This window comes from Bos indicus x Bos taurus, chromosome 20, assembly GCF_003369695.1.
Source record: "Bos indicus x Bos taurus breed Angus x Brahman F1 hybrid chromosome 20, Bos_hybrid_MaternalHap_v2.0, whole genome shotgun sequence".
NCBI lineage: Eukaryota > Metazoa > Chordata > Mammalia > Artiodactyla > Bovidae > Bos > Bos indicus x Bos taurus.
The window spans coordinates 70,868,083-70,883,716 of NC_040095.1; the positions used below are offsets into that span (position 1 = coordinate 70,868,083).

Genomic DNA, 15,634 nt, shown 5'->3' on the forward strand with positions numbered 1-15,634 from the left:
CAGTGGCGAGGCCAGGCCTCTCCCTGTGCCCCGGCCCAGGGGCCTCACCAGTAGCCCCCACGTGAGGGCACTTCGCTGGGAGCCTGGGGCAATGGTGGGGGGCAGGGGCCCTCCATGCACGCAGCAGACCTGCAGTCCTGCACCAGCCCGTCAAGGCTGGGGCTCGTCTGTCTCTCATTTAGACAACACTTAGGCCAAGACTATGAAAGAGTGATTTATTCACACAGGCACACACGACACCCACAAAACCCAAATTTCTAACAATTTGCAAAACATCAAGTCTGTGAAAGAACCCGTCACCAAGAGACAAAGACGGCCCAGCCCCACCCAGGTCACGTCTGGGAGTGTGTCTCCCCTCCACGCACCCTGGGGGTGGGGTCCCTGCCCAGGTCACGTCTGGGAGTGTGTCTCCCCTCCACATACCCTGGGGGTGGGCTGGGGCGGGGTGTATCTAAGGGGTCCTGAGCAGTTTTCCCAACAGGGTCGGACAGCTCTGGGAGTAGAGGAGCTGGATGCCAAGGATGCTGGTCAGGAGTCTCCCACCCACCACTCGGGCCCCTGGTCCTGCACGGAGAATCCTTGCAAAGTCCAGTTCAACATAAACCTGCAGACTCTTGCCTGGAAAGTGGGGGTGACGGTTCTTGGAAACAAACACCCAAGTTCACGTGACTTTGGAGGAGGCTGGATGTGGCATCCCGTCCCCGCGCCGACGCCGGCGTCACTGAGCAGCAACAGCTGGACAGTCCCCCTGCCCTCACGGTCCCTGACGTCGCTCGGGACGCACGGGCAGTCCTCCACCTCGGTGGCCAAGGCCGAGTTATCCTACAACCCGTCTTCTCCAACATCTGGCTAAATATTCATGCAGTTAATGTCCTCTCAAGAACGTACCAAGTGTGGGGGGGTCTGCCTTAAGTCACCCGAGCTGAGTTTTATTTAACTGCTCATCTATTGCTGGCAGCCACATGCAGGGATTAAGCAGATCAGCCTTCAGATCACACCCGGGTGTGGCCAAGACTCTGTCGGATGGGTGGGGCCCCACCGGGCCGGCCAAGTTCTGTCGAGCTCACTGGCCTCTTCTGGACGGGCCTGAGAAGGCTGCTCCTGGTCACAGGGTGAAAGCCCCGACCTCACCGCAAGAATCCCGAGGTCGGAGGGGACCTCGAGAGGAAAGGGCAGAGGCACCAAGACTGGCTCCCAGGGGCCGAGATGAGTGGGGCGCGCGCAGCTGGCCCCGCCCCACGGCAGCTCACTCTCTGGGAGTGGGTGGAGGTGGGCCGCCCTCAGCTCCCAGGCCCTCGGGTTGCTGCAAGGCAACACGTGTGTGTGCAAGCAAAGCCACAGGCATGCACGCACACACAGGTACACACACAGCTGTGCACACACACACAAGCATGAGCACACATGCACAACACGTAGATGCATGCACACTGAAACACACTCACACGCGTGCAAATACACTCCCATACTGGCTCACGTATACACCTGCCCACACGTGCTCACATGCACACACACATCCATGTGCACACACACGTGTGTGTAACCACACCAGGAGCATGTCCCTTGTTATGCACCCATGCTTACACACATCCACACGTGTACACATACACTTGCACATGTATATACACTCACATATGCACACATACACACACAGGGACATACCCACACACGGTAGATACCCTCTCACACTTGCACACTCACATGAACAACACACACACACACGCCCATGTATACACGCTCCCACACATGCACCCTCACATAATACACACACGTGCACACACGTGCAGCCCACTCCCTCCTCAGACACCACCCCCACCCCACGGGCTGGGCTGCCTAGGACCACAGGCCGCCGTTCACTGAGGCCGCGGACAGTGAGCTGACGAGCGCCCGCTGGTCCCCTCGCCTCTGGAAGTGGTTCCTGATGAGCTTGTAGATGGCGAAGCCAGGGATGACCAGGCAGGGGACCCCAGCAACCAGGACCACCACAGCGTACACCCAGCCTGGGTACTTGATTTCCTTGGATTTGGGAAATTCCTCCTGGAGAGAGAGTGGCCTCAGGTGAGCAAACCAGGCAGCCGGGGTCTCACTCAGGGCAACGAGCCCGCCCTTCGTGATTCACTCCTGCCTCTAGAGGGAGGGGGAGCCTGCCCCCACCCACCCACCCTGGAGGCCCAGGACTCACATAGGCTGGGTCCCAAATGTTGTATGTCAGCTCCTCCCTGACCTCGATCACGAAGAAGAACAGGAAGATGGCCAGCATAAGCAGGGGGCTCACCACTCTCCACGTGACCTGCCAGAAGATGTTGGGCTTGTGGCCGATCATGAACTCAATGTCCCTGTTGAACCTGGAAGCAGAGGCCGAGGGGCTGTTAGTCCCCGGAAGGCAGAGGGTGGCAGCCTCTCCACGCCTGGAGAGACGGTCTCTCCTCTGTGATGCTGCACTCTGACCTCTCACATCCTTCTTGGCAGACACGCCTTCTCTGTGAAGCCCCACCATCCCGCGGTGCTAGTGCCAGGCTAGACGTGTGGACTCTCGTCAGAGGCCACGTCCTCCTCGGCCCCAGGCTGACACTGATGTGAAGGGCGGATCAGAGCTGCTGGGACCGAGGAGGGGACACTGATGTGAAGGGCAGATCAGAGCTGCTGGGGACCGAGGAGGGGAGCTGTCCGGCTCCCTGTCTCAGTCCCCTTGGCAGGGCAGGGGCTCTGACCCTGGGCAGCCTCACCAGCACTCTTAGAGGTGCAGCGCTGGGGGTCTTGACAGGGTCCCCTGCATGGGCTTGTGCATTTAATCTTAATTGATTTCACCAGATCGTTTATGGAGTGGTGGTGAGTCCAAGTCCTATTAACAACACGGTGCCAATCCGTGATGCCCTGAATGACTGGCCAAGGGACGGCTGACCCTGCCACACTTGCAAACTTGTCTTTGCCTGAGCCTCTGTCTGGCAGAGGAGCCCTGCTCAGACCTCTGGGGGCAGGCCTGGCAGTGCAGTGGGAACTGGAGTAAAACACCAGCTTCCTCCCTCCTCCAGGCAGGGTCCTGGGGAAGCCCCATCGACCCACAGCAAACGCCTGTGCACCATCCTGCCTTCTCCCATTCGCCCCGAGACTGGGCTGCCTCCTGCTGCGGCTGCCAGCGCCCTTCCCGAGGCCTGGGGGCATCTGGACGCCGCAGAGGGCGGGGTCTGCAACCCCCGTGAGCTCCATGGCCTCTCCGTTGCCCTCCCAGGCTCAGGCCATCTCCACCCCACACCAGACAGAAGAGACACCTGCGCGGCCCTGCGCACCCCCTACCATGGGGTTCCCCGCCCCCGGCCCCTACCTGTCCACGCCGTACACATAGACGACGGAGAACATCTCGAAGAAGGCGATGACGAGCAGGGGGATGGAGCCCGCGTAGCTGTCCAGGAGAGACAGCCAGTACTGGCCGGAGTTCAGTGTGAAAATGAAGGCGATGAGGTACATCCCCAAGCAGATGAGGCCTATGGCGGCAGAGGGTGGGGTGCCGTCACGGGCGTCTGCCCCATGCCTGCCGCAGTCTCCCTCTGGCGGCTGCGCCATGGCCTCGACCCCGCCCACATGCCCCGCCCATAGACCCACAGACCCCGCCCACGGACCCACAGGCCCCGCCCATAGACCCACGGGCCACACCCCCCCCCCGCCCCGTCCGCACGGCCCCACCCACAACCTCCATAGGCCCCGCCCACCTGTAAGCAGCTCCTTGGGCCACTTCTTGGGGATGACTTTGAGGTCCTGCAGGGGCACCACCACACCCTCCATGTTGCCGAACATGGACGACAGGCCCAGGCAGAAGAGCATGACGAAGAAGAGGACGGACCAGAGGGGCGCCACCGGCATCTTGGTGATGGCCTCAGTGAAGACGATGAAGGCCAGCCCGGTGCCCTCCACGCCCTGCAGGGCGGCAGGCGAGTCACCCAGGGCCCTCCGAGGTGCCCACTGGCCGGTCTGGCCCTGACACTGGACGGCTCTGCATCCGCCAGGCCGGCACCCACACCGTCATGGATGATGCGGGCCATTCTGTGGAGTGACTGCAGCTCTTGTCTTTTAGCTCTAGGTGTATTTTAAAAGGCTGAACTGGTTATATTGCTGGGAAGTTGACCACATTGTCTGGCGGTGGTTGGGGGCCCATGCAGCCCAGACAGAAACATTGGGCAGATGGGCGTGGACTGCCATCTGGTCGCCAGTGGGTGCCCCCACCCCGCCCATAGCCGAGGCCATCGCGCAAACCGACTTCAGCGGGCCTGAGCGAGAGCCGAAACAGAGCCCCTGGACGTGCGCCCACCAGCGCTCAGAGTGGCCCGTGGGGCAGGCAGTGCCATAAACGTGCTTGTGGGTGCGTAAGGATGACACTCTGCACGGAGTGGCCCACGCAGGTAAGTGAGGCCTCGGGCACTGGGCCCCCTTCTCGAGGCTCAGGGTTCCCGGGGGTTGAACCTCCGCAGAGAGCCCTGAGCTCAGAGGGGCTGAATGAGGAGCCAGTGGATCTGGTGGGATCCTGCAGGGCCCATGGCACCGTCACGGCATCTGCACACATTCCTGGGGCACAAGGACTCAGAGAGCCATGGGGAGGTTGCAGGGGGTCGTCACAGCACTATGGAGCCCACATCGCAGAGGAGCAGTCCGGGAGGTCTAACGTCCTTGTATCCGTGGGAAAGCAGAAGCCCGTCAGCACTGCCCAGGGCTGGGGGGCGGGCGCTTCCGGCTGAAGGGAAACTACCAGGGGGGCAGGAGGGCATAAAGCGACTGCGTAAACTTACTAACCCCCCACAAACTGAGCTTCCAGGCGAGAACTGGCACCTTGAGAAGGTCGCTTTTTAAAAGGAAGGGGGATTGAGACTCGTGGTCCCTGTGACGTTCCCCAGGGACAGCCAAGTTGGGAGGACCCTCTGCTGTGTCCACTCCTGGCAAGATGGCGCTGTCGCTGGAGAAGCAGTGCCAGGCCCTCAACAATGCTCAACACACCCCCGAAATGTTGTGTGGCTCCCAATAAGAGAATTGCAAAGCTAAGATTAGTAGATGCCGGCCTACGAGCAATCACAGCAGATGTCGCTCGTCCTGGGGGCCGGCACTTGAGCTTGTGAGCATCAGGGAGGGACTCCTGGGAGCCTGATGGCCACCGGTGATTTTAGAAGGACGGTGACAGTGACTCCGACCTTTGTGTAGGAGAAATTCCAGTAAAAGCGGGCCATGGGGTGTTTCTGTGTGTTTGGCACAAGGCCACGGGAGAGGTCAGGCCCACGGAGGGCATCTCACGGTCTCACATGCGGGGCCCATGGCCCAGTAGATGCTGGTGCCCTAGAGCCAGTGCCCGGACCCTGCGGGGCAGGATAGCCAGGGTGGGCGGCCGTGTGGCACGGGGCAGGTTTGTCCAAACTGGACTCCCAGGGGAGGCTCGGTGTCCACCCAAGGTGCCCGCTGCCCTGGCCCTACCTGTGAGAGGAAGGCGTCCATGTCGCAGGTCTGGAACTTGAGCCTGGCGTAGGCCGCGGGGTCGGAGGCGTTGCACCACCGCTGCATCTCAGCAAAGTTCTCCTGCGTCACGTTGCCTTCGGGCAGGTCGAACCCGTTGATAAGCGTCAGGATGTTCCTGGAAAGAGAGCGAGGCTGACACCAGTCCAGGTGGGCTCCTCGGAGGTGGAGGCCCCCGCAGCTGTCGGGGCACCCGCGGGCCACTCACGTGCTGAAGCAGTCGTCGTAACGTTCGGTGGCGCGGAAGCCAATGATGGAGTAGACCACGGTGGCCGCATACACGGACGTGAAGCCGTTGATCACAGACACGATGACCGAGTCCATCTCGCAGTTGTTGCTGTGGACAGAAGCGGCGTCGGTGAGGACAGGCCAGGGGGCGTGGTGTCCACACGGCCAGCCCACGTCGGCACAGGTGGGCAGAGCTGCGTCTTGGGCCAGCCGGACAGGCTGAGCCGCCGCTGGGCAGGGAGGGGGGAGGGCTCACCGGGCACCAGGTGATGGCCCCCATGCCTGCTGCAGCCTGCAGGCTTCTCGGTGCCCCCACGCCCTGGGGACCCTGGAGCTGGGGCTGAAGACGCTGGTGTTCAGGTCCCTGCTCGGCCAGCGTCTGCTCTGGGCTCAGGAGGTGGCGCATCAGCCCTACTCGCACACGACAGCCTGGACCTTCCAACCACCAGCCACAGAGGCCTCGAAGAGGCAGCCTGGGCCGGGTGGCCCCATCCCCAGGCCTGGACGCCTCCCTCCCTCTCCTTACCCCCTCTCTGCCCCCACAGACGCTGCCCCCCAGCCCACCCCAGGCCTTCATGGCTGAGGACACCCCATCTCCAGCCACCTCAACACCTAAAGCCTCCCTCAGCTCGGTGCATGACCCCTGACCTCCCATCCGCTGAGGCACCATCCTTCCAGGTGCCTCTGTCAAGAACCCCAGGGAAACGCAAATCCGACCCCAGTGAGGGCCTTCCCTGGTGGTGCAGTGGGTGGGAGCCTGCCTGCCAGCGCAGGGGGACACAGGTTTGATTCCTGGTCTGGGAAGATCCTGCAGGTCGCAGAGCAACCAAGCCCGTGGACCGCAAGAGAGGACACTTCGCTGCAACTGGGGAGAACCCGCAAAGCAAGGAAGACTCACGGCGGGCAAAGAAGAAATGGCTACTGAAAACAAACACGTAGCTCAGTGAGCGGCCACACCCTCCCCTGCGGCCGGAACCCAAGCACCTGAGAGTGACAGGCGCGGACGAGGGCGGGAGGACCCAGCGCTCCCACATGCCCTGCAGGGACTGCAGAGGGGAAGCGGCTCCTCAGACAGTTAGACCTGGAGCCACCGCGAAGCCCAGGGCCCCCCGCCTCGGGGCACACGCGCGGGGAACGAAAACAGGTGCTCACGGAGCTGGAGCACAGACGTTCTCAGCAGCCAGAGAGCGGGCGTGGCCCAGCGAGGCCCGGCTGCAGGCCAAGGACGCCCCGGCCTCGGGGGAGAGACGGACACGCAGGCCAAGGACGCCCCGGCCTCGGGGGAGAGACGGACACGCAGGCCAAGGACGCCCCGGCCTCGGGGGAGAGACGGACACGCAGGCCAAGGATGCCCCGGCCTCGGGAGAGAGACGGACACGCAGGCCAAGGCACGGGGGGCCGGGGGCCGGCTGCAGCCGCTCCCCACAGCTCCTGAGAACGCCTTCAGCTGGGAGCCGGCCTGCCTGCCTCCAGCCCCACCACCCCTGATCCGGGAGACTCGGAGCCTCAGCTCTGGCGAGTGCCCACCCACCTCCAGCCTCACAGCTGGTCCGAGGGGGAGACTGGGGCTCTGCGCGTCAGGTGCCTGGAGGAGCAGCCCCTCGCCCCCATGGGACCCCCATCCAGCATACTCACTGGACAGGGTTGTAGCTGGAGAAGGAAATGAGGCCCCCGAAGGCCAGGGAGAAGGAGTAGAAGACTTGGGCCCCCGCGTCCAGCCAGGTGACCGGGTTGGCCAGCTCCGTAACCTGCGGCCAAACAGAGACCCTCAGCCGCGCACCACGGGATGTGGGGGCTCCCAGGAGGGGCGTCCAAGGAGGGGACAGGAGCCGGGAGGCCAGGTGACATCTGAGGCCACCAAGTAGAGGCCAGAGGGAAACGACCCTAAGGCGACAGCTGGTGGCCCTCTGCCCTGAGCCACACGCGAGCTGGCATGCGCTGCCCTCCCAGGCCCGGCCGGTGTCCAGGGACCAACGGGGTCTCGGAGCCCAGGGGTGGGCGGGAAGCCCAGACTCACGTTGGGCGTGAAAAGGAAGACGATGCCGTTGGTGGCTCCCTTCAGCGTCAGGCCCCGGATGAGAAAGATGGTCAGGACGACGTAGGGCAGCGTGGATGTGATGTACACGGCCTGGGGGAGGCGGCAGCTGTTGGGGGGCAGGGCTGGGGGCCCACCGCGAGGAGGAGGGCTGAGCCCCGGACCGTGCCCCCTCCTCCCGCACCCTGGGCCCCGCCTCCCCCTCTGGTCTCCGTGTCCTCTCGTCACCACGGTCACCGTTTAGCTCCCACCACCCAGACAGGCACCACAGTCGCTCCCGCCTGCGGCTTCTGAAGCGTGTGTTTGGGAGCCGTCTGGCCCAGCACTGAATCTGGGGCGCTGCCCAGACAGGCGGTGGGCAGGGGCCGAGCCCTGAGAGCTGCTAAAGGGGCCCCCGGTCCCCCAGAGGCCCACAGCCCCGCACCTTCCCTGTGGTCTCGATGCCCCGGATGGTGCACACGTAGAGCACGCTCCAGGCGCACGTCAGGGCCAGCAGGATCCACCACTGCACGGAGCCCGAGTCATCGATGGAGGTGGAGACGTTGAGGGTCTCGCGGTACCAGAAGTAGTCCACAGAGGAGCTGCGGGCACACTCGTCCACGTAACCTGACACCGCACCACACCAGTGAGGGCCACGGAGAGCGTGGGCCCAGGACACTGACAGACGCCAGGACGCACTGCACACGTGCACACACGTGTGCACACCCGCGTGGACATACCCAACAGACAGCATCACAGTGAACTCACACGTATGTGTGCACACCCCACACAAACATGCACAAATGTACTCACCCGTGTGTGTGCACGCCCACACCCACACACGCGCAACAAACAGCATACACAGCACACTTACACATGTGCACACACCCACACTCAACAGCACGCACCACATACACGAGTGTGCATGCACAGACACACCCAACAGCATGCACAACATACGTGTACGTGTGTGCACACTTTAGTGCACTCGTGTGCCCACGAACATACTTGTAGACACACATAAGCATGCACATACCAAACCAAACAGACTTGCATGTATGCTCACGTGCAGACCCGTGCACACACTCGTGCACACAGGGAGCGTGTGCACCGGGCTCTGACTACCTGTCCCCTCCCCCAACCCTGCCCCCGGCAGGCACAGACCCAGGGCTTAGCTGGGCGTCAGTGCCCTGGTCACGGCACGCAGTCATTCAGGAGCTCACCAGTCTTTGGGGTCTCACGCCAGAGCCCACACTGGGTGGCTTGTTCAGCCTCACACACTCTCTCTGCTCGAGACCCAGCAGCCCAGGGTCCTGGTTGCCCCCCGGGCTCAGGGAGCCCAGTGAGACCCTGCCAAGGCAGGAGTGGTCTAGTCCTGGCAGACCCTCCTACCTCACCCCTGCCCACATCCCCTGCAGGGCCCTGGGTGCAGCAGGGAGGCCATGCCCCTTTCTGTGCTCGCGTTTTTGCTAAACTTGGGCGACAACCACGTGGATGTTAGAGATTCGGGAGACGCTGCTCACGGGCCAGCTCCGCCCCCACCAGCCCACCCAGGGCTCACCTGTCTGGTTGGCATTGAGTGGACACTGGCTCCAGGGCAGGGGCTCCTGGAAGGAGTTGAAGAAGTACCACATGACCCAGGCGATGATGGTGTTGTAATAGAGGCCCACCATGAAGGACACGAACATGGACGCGATGCCTGGGGGGAGAGGGGACGTCAGTGCTGGGGCGGGGTGTCACTGCTGAAGTGGGGGGTCACTGCTAGGGTGGGGGTCACTGCTGGGGTGGGGGCGATGGCTAGGGTGGCAGTCACTGCTGGGATGGGGGGTCACTGCTGAAGTGGGGTTCACTGCTAGGGAGAGGGCAATGCTGGAGTGGAGGGTCACTTCTGGAGGCGGGGGTCACTTCTAGGATGGGGGGTCACTGCTGGAGTGGGGGTCACTTCTGGGGAGGGGGTCATGGCTGGGATGGGGGCACTGCTGGAGTATGGGGGTGCCGGGGTGGGGATAACAACTAGGGTGGGCAGTCGCTGCAGGGGAGGGGATCACTGCTGGGATGGGGGTGCTGGTCACTGGAAGGGGGTCACTGTGGAATGAAGGGTCAGTGCTGGAGTGAAGGCAATCTCTGGGGGGCCCTCTTGGCCCACTGAGTGTGGGTGAACAAAAGGGTCCCTGACGTCAGGAAGGCGCCCCCACTGTCAGTGTCCCTCCTAGTCCCTGCTCTGGGCAGGAAGTGGGGGGCTCTGCTCTCCCCCTGTATCTGCCCCCACTGGACCTTGTGTTCCCTGGGGACCCAGGACAGCCTCTCCAGCCCATACCATCCCCCCCACAACAGAGTCTAAGGAAGGGGTGGCAACAGCCTCAGGGTGGAAGCTGTGGAGCCCGGGCCGTCTCCTCCCCGAAAGGTAGAGGGAAGAGAGGGCAGCGTGTGCTGCCAGCCCGGACCCCAGGCTGAGCCTGGGCATGGACGCACCTACGCCCTTGAGGGCCGGGTGGATGGCGCTCCAGACGCCCACGCTGCCCTTGCGCAGCCGCTGCCCGATGGCGAACTCCAGGTGCAGTAGCGGGATCCCCTCCAGGACCAGCAGGATGAGGAATGGAATCATGAACGCTCCTGCGGGGCCGGGGAGGCATGGTCAGGGCGGTCACGTGACTAAGGACGTCGCCCTTGACCACGCCCTTGACGGTCATCGAGTCATTTACAGGGGGGCTTGTGCCTTCTCCTCGAGGTGGCCGGCTCATCCGCGGTCCCCACAGGATGCTGCCTGCCCCCCAGTCCCTGGAGCGCTAGGCTGGCATTCGCCTGTGGGAGGAGTCCAGGGAGGGGCACGCGCCAGGGTAGGCCCCCTGGGGGTGTGGGCCCACAGCATCTGCACTGGAAGGTGGGGAAGGAGTAAAGGCCAGGAGCTCAGAAGCCGGCCCAGACCCCACGCAGAAAGGGGTCTGCATCTGAGCTCTGGGGACCCCACTCTGGGCCAGGGAGCAGTTGGACCTGGGGTCTGTGTCCGCCCTCGCTGATGGGTCCCAGGGCCTGGCCTGGCCCCAAGCAGGGGCCCCGTGAACACCTGCCTTCATGGTGCTCATGGGCCCACCATCCCAGAGCCCTGAAGGGGTGAGCCCCCTCCTGCTGCTCCATCCTCGGCCCCAGTCCGTGGTTTTACCAGCTGCCCGGGCTCCTCCCCCTGACCCGGGCTCTGGGGGAACCAGGGGGGAGGCAGCCCGTCCAATGCACCTGGCCTGGCCCCGTGCTGAGCCGAGTGCAGGCCTGCTGATATTAGCAGGGCCGCAGTTACCAAAGGTCGCCGGCTCTAGTCGGCAGGCAGCTCGGGAGCTGAAACTGGCCGATAAGGATTGGAAACACTTGCTTCAGGGCTTAAGAGTGTGTTCAGGTCCAGTCTGAGGGGGACCTCGTGGTCGGGCTCCCTGGTTACCGGGACCGCCAGCACTGGCCTGGGACGCCCGCCCTAAGGTCCCTGCTCTGTCCTGGGGTCCCACGTGGCCTGCCGTGGGCTGAGGTCCCCCCTCTGTCCTGGGGTCTGGCGCAGCCTGCCAAGGAGTGAGGTCCCCTCCTCTGTCCCGGGGTCCGGTGCGGCCTGCCGTGGGTTGAGGTCCCCCCTCCGTCCCGGGGTCCCGCGTGGCCTGCCGTGGGCTGAGGTCCCCCCCTCTGTCCCGGGGTCTGGTGCAGCCTGCCGAGGAGTGAGGTACCCCCTCACCCCAGTTTGTGCAGCCCCGTCTTCCTGCCCTCCTCTGCTCACCTCCCCTCATCCTCCCCGCCCCGCCTCCACCTCCCGACACACACATTCTCTGCTCCCCCTCAAAGGGCTTAGATCCTTCACTTGTGCCCGCTTCTCTCCCAGATGCCAGCCAGGCCGCAGCCTTCCCACCATGGCCTCCTGGGCAGTGTGAGTGTCAGACCTGAGCCTGAGGTCCCCACTGGCGAGGCTCTGTGTATACACTTGTGTACATGTGTGTGAATCCATGTGTACGTGCACGTGCCTATCCACACGTGTGTGTGTATCCACGTGTATGTGACTGCGTGTATGTGAGCACGTGGGTGCCTCCACATGTATCCAGACACTTGGTGTAAGCGTGACATGTGTGTACGAGTGTGCACGTGTGTCCTTGTGTATGTATGGGCGTGCATGGGTGTGCACAGGTAAAAGTGAGTGTGTGTAGGTGTGTTTGAGTGTGTCCACGTGTACTCTTACACCTGAGTGTGCGTGTGTGTGTGTTGAGGGGAACCTGGAGCACATGGCAGGGGGCTCCCGGTCTCTGCGCCCAGCTCCCCTCTTGGCTCCTGGGCTAATCCCTCGGCCTTTTCTCCTCCTCCTCCGTCTGCCTCTGGGCCCCAGGGCCAGCGGCACTTTCTCCTACCCGTGGACTGGCCTCAGTCCCCACGCCAGGAAGCCGCAGGGCCACTGGCCGCCCACCTGGGGCTCCAGGCACAAGCTTCTTCCAGGGCCGGTGCTGTGTGGGGCGGGGGGCAGTGTACCGAGGGTCAGCAGGTGAGGGTGTGGGCTGGGACGCAAGGAAAGGCACCAGGAATGGGCCCCCCCAGGCCAGACCCCTCGATGGAGGGGAGCCAGCAGCCTGGGGTCTGGGGCTCGGCCAGCTGCGGGCTCAGCGCCCGTCCCTCTGTCCGTGGAGGGAAAGGTGAAGTAAGGTTTGCCTCTCTGAGGTTCTCAGGAGCTGGATTTGAAAACCTGTGGGGCAAAACCACCAAGAAGAAAACAAGCTCCCCATCCTGTCCCTTCCTCTCATGATGCCACTTTTCCCCCGGGACTCCCTGCCCCTTCACCACCATTGGGAAACCCTATGCATCCTTGAAAACCCCACTCAGACAGCCCCTCGTCCAGGAAGCCTCCCCTGCTCCCCATGATCCTGGCACCTACACCAGCCCCCCAGCCACCCCCACAAGCTCCTCCAGGACCAGAGGCTCAGCTTCTACAGAGGCAGGGAGGGTGGGGCCAGGGCACGTCCACTGCAGCCCCCAAAGGTGGGCTGGGCCCAGCGAGCCCTCCATGTCCCCACATCGTGAGGCCCGCCTGGTGGGCACCCCCAGCCCTGGCAGCACAGAGCGGAGGCCCCTCCCCTCCCCAGGGATGGGCGGCTCTTGGCTCCCTTTTGGGGTTGGGTCTTCCATTTGTGAACTGACCCCTCTGCTGTGGGGGCGGGAATGGGGGTGTCAAACAGAGGGGTGGGGCGGGCTGCAGGTCTTAGGAGGCAGGAAAGCCAGAGTGCCCGGCAGCCAGCGGGTTCCAAAGGTCCCGGGAGATGAGAGTGGAGACCATCAGCTCCAGGAAGGACGTGTGTGCAGAGAGATGCCGGGGCAGAAGTTCCAGGAACTCAGGAAGCGAGGCAGGGGAGGGGAGGGGGGCGAGGGCCTCGAGAGCCCCCCGGGGTGCAGGGTCAGGTGGGGCACCATTCCGCCTCGGGGTCTCCAAGGCTTTTGTGACCACAGACCCTCAGCCGCTTACGGGAGGGAAGCCCAGTGGAAACGGAGGCTGCTGCCTGCCCCTCCCCCTGCCCCACAGTGGACAGGAGCCAAGGGGGCCTTCTCGCTCCCATGGCCGGGCTCCCTGGGACACCGCCCGCTTCCCCAGATGCCCTGGAGGGCCGCGGGCCCCTCTTCCACTTCCCCGAAGCGCAGGGGAGGACCGCCACCTGCCCTCGCCTGTGGCCTCCCTGGCACCCCCGCTCCACTGCCGTTGGTCAGGACTCGGGCTGCTAGGCTGTGGAGCTGGCCCTGGGAGGCGGGGGGCAAAGCTGGGTGGCAGGTCCTGCCTCCCCTGGTTCTCCCTGCTGGCGGCCGGGACCCAGTCCTTGCAGGTCTGTGGGGGCTCAGCTGGCCTCCAGGTGACAGGCACCAGGATCCCCCGCACCAGGGGATTCCAGAACCCGTGGCGCTGCCCAGAGGGCCTGGGGGCGGGGAGGAGGTCTGAGGCTGGCCCAGGGTCTAGAGTCATGACCCCTGGGCCCCAAGCTTCCGAGGGCCCTGCTCAGCGGGGTCCCTGGGGCGGTGCCCAGCCCGTGTGCCCCTGAGCACTCGCTGGATGGTCAGAGGGGTGCCGTGCTGGGGAGGACAGAGCCCGGCGGGGAGTGGAGGCGCCCCCAGGTGGGCACCCCTCCTGGCGCTCGGGAGGGCAGGGTTGGGGTGCCGTGCTGGGGAGGACAGAGCCGGGCGGGGAGTGGAGGCGCCCCCGGGTGGGCACCCCTCCTGGTGCTCAGGAGGGCAGGGTTGGGGTGCCATGCTGGGGTGGACAGAGCCGGGCGGGGAGTGGAGGCGCCCCCGGGTGGGCACCCCTCCTGGTGCTCGGGAGGGCAGGGTGGGGGCGCCATGCTGGGGTGGACAGAGCCGGGCGGGGAGTGGAGGCGCCCCCGGGTGGGCACCCCTCCTGGCTCTCGGGGTCGGACAGCTGAGCCAGCAGCTGGCCTGCAGACCCCAGCCTCGTCCTCAGAGCGGCGGACCGCAGCGTGCACACTGTCTGCCTGCTGACCGGACTTACAAGTGAGTGTGCAGACCCTGGCACAGTGGCCCGACGGGGCGCTCACCCAGGGACATGGGAAGAAAGGCGCGTGCAGGCCTGGGGGCGGGGCCCAGCGAGGGGCCCAGAGGATGAGAAGGACATCCCTGGTCCGCAGGGGGCCCCACCTCCCTGAGCCCAGGGAGCCAGCAGCCGGTCCTCCTCAAACCCAAGTGAGCTGAGACCTACGCTCCGTCCTGCCCCCAGGCCCGTCCGCGTCCGCCTCCGCCTCGCCTCCGGGGCAAACCTGCCTTTAGGGGCCAGCTCCTTCAGCCTCACAGGCCCGGCTGCCTGCCCGGTGCAGACCCCGGGGGAGCGCAGACGCCGGGGAGCACGGGAGGGCGGCCAGCCTGCGGGCACCGGGGCATAGCGCCTGCTCACCACGCTCCCGCTCGCTCGGGGGACCATGATGACCCCATGATCGGGGTCACGCGACGTGCACGCAGCTGCTCACGGCCACACGCATAGCAACACCACAAACGCCGCTGACAGTCGAGCCTAAATCGCGGGTCTTCACCGTGGCTATCTCTACTCTCTACTTTTCTGTATAGACTTTTTTTTTTTCCCCATAATATGAAGCTGAAAATAAAGCAAAAGATCATTTACTTTTTTGAATTACGCAAAACTCCTGGAAATGATTGGAGACTAACTAAGCTTTTGCCAAACCAGAACAGATGGGCAGGGGTGGGAGGCCCCCTAAGACCCTCGAAGGCAGGCTCCTCAAGCCACACAGCTGCTCCCCTCCCCACTGCTGGGGCTTCGGGAATGCGAGTGTCACCCTGACGAGTCAGCAGCCACACCCGCCTTGGTCTCAGGGATGGTCTCCTGGGCGTGGAGGGCGGGCCACTGGGCTCCCAGCCCATGAGCTGGCTCAGAGGACAGTGGACAGGCCTCCTGAGGGATGGGGGTACCGGGGGCGGGGTCCTGACCCACATGGGGGCTGCGGCGATCCCCTCCCCCAAGCTGGGGGGCCGTGTGCAGCCAGCAGCATCCTCCCAGGCCTCCCAGTCAGGGTACATCTGGCCTCCTGGGGGTCTGAGCTCATGGTGTCTGCTCCAGTCAACCTCTGGGAAGACCCCTAATCTGCTTCTAGCATGTTCCCCCCGGGAGTCCCTCCCCAGCTCTGGGGTCCAGCCCCCTCTTCTCAGGGGCCAGCGATGGGCCTTCACCCACCAGCAGGGTCAGCCCGGAACAGCCGCCATGTCCCACGAGCAGGGGAGCAGCCAGGCCCTCCTCCTGGTGCCCGAGTCAGGGACCCTCCACCAGGATGGCCCCCGAGGAGTTGTGACAGCAAGTTGCGGAGGGAGGGGCAGCGGCCTCCCTGAGGGCCCCCTGGGCAGAGGCTGTGACTCAGGCTGGGGCCCTGACCTCCTGGGCTCCAT

General features: G+C 64.4%; 1 protein-coding gene across 1 annotated transcript in view; it reads right to left on the reverse strand.

The window, feature by feature from the left end:
• Positions 1–196: 196 nt before the first annotated feature.
• The window catches only part of SLC6A19 (solute carrier family 6 member 19), a 16,258-nt gene continuing 820 nt past the window's right edge, over positions 197–15,634 (reverse strand). The window contains exons 2-12 of the mRNA XM_027520388.1: positions 10,202–10,342; positions 9,291–9,428; positions 8,175–8,356; positions 7,733–7,843; positions 7,351–7,463; positions 5,696–5,824; positions 5,449–5,605; positions 3,705–3,909; positions 3,320–3,479; positions 2,180–2,342; positions 197–2,034 (exon numbers count right to left, since the gene is read on the reverse strand). Of these exons, the coding sequence (XP_027376189.1) occupies positions 1,831–2,034; positions 2,180–2,342; positions 3,320–3,479; positions 3,705–3,909; positions 5,449–5,605; positions 5,696–5,824; positions 7,351–7,463; positions 7,733–7,843; positions 8,175–8,356; positions 9,291–9,428; positions 10,202–10,342 (1,703 nt within the window). The 3' untranslated portion in view covers positions 197–1,830. The remainder of the gene's footprint in view (positions 2,035–2,179; positions 2,343–3,319; positions 3,480–3,704; positions 3,910–5,448; positions 5,606–5,695; positions 5,825–7,350; positions 7,464–7,732; positions 7,844–8,174; positions 8,357–9,290; positions 9,429–10,201; positions 10,343–15,634) is intronic.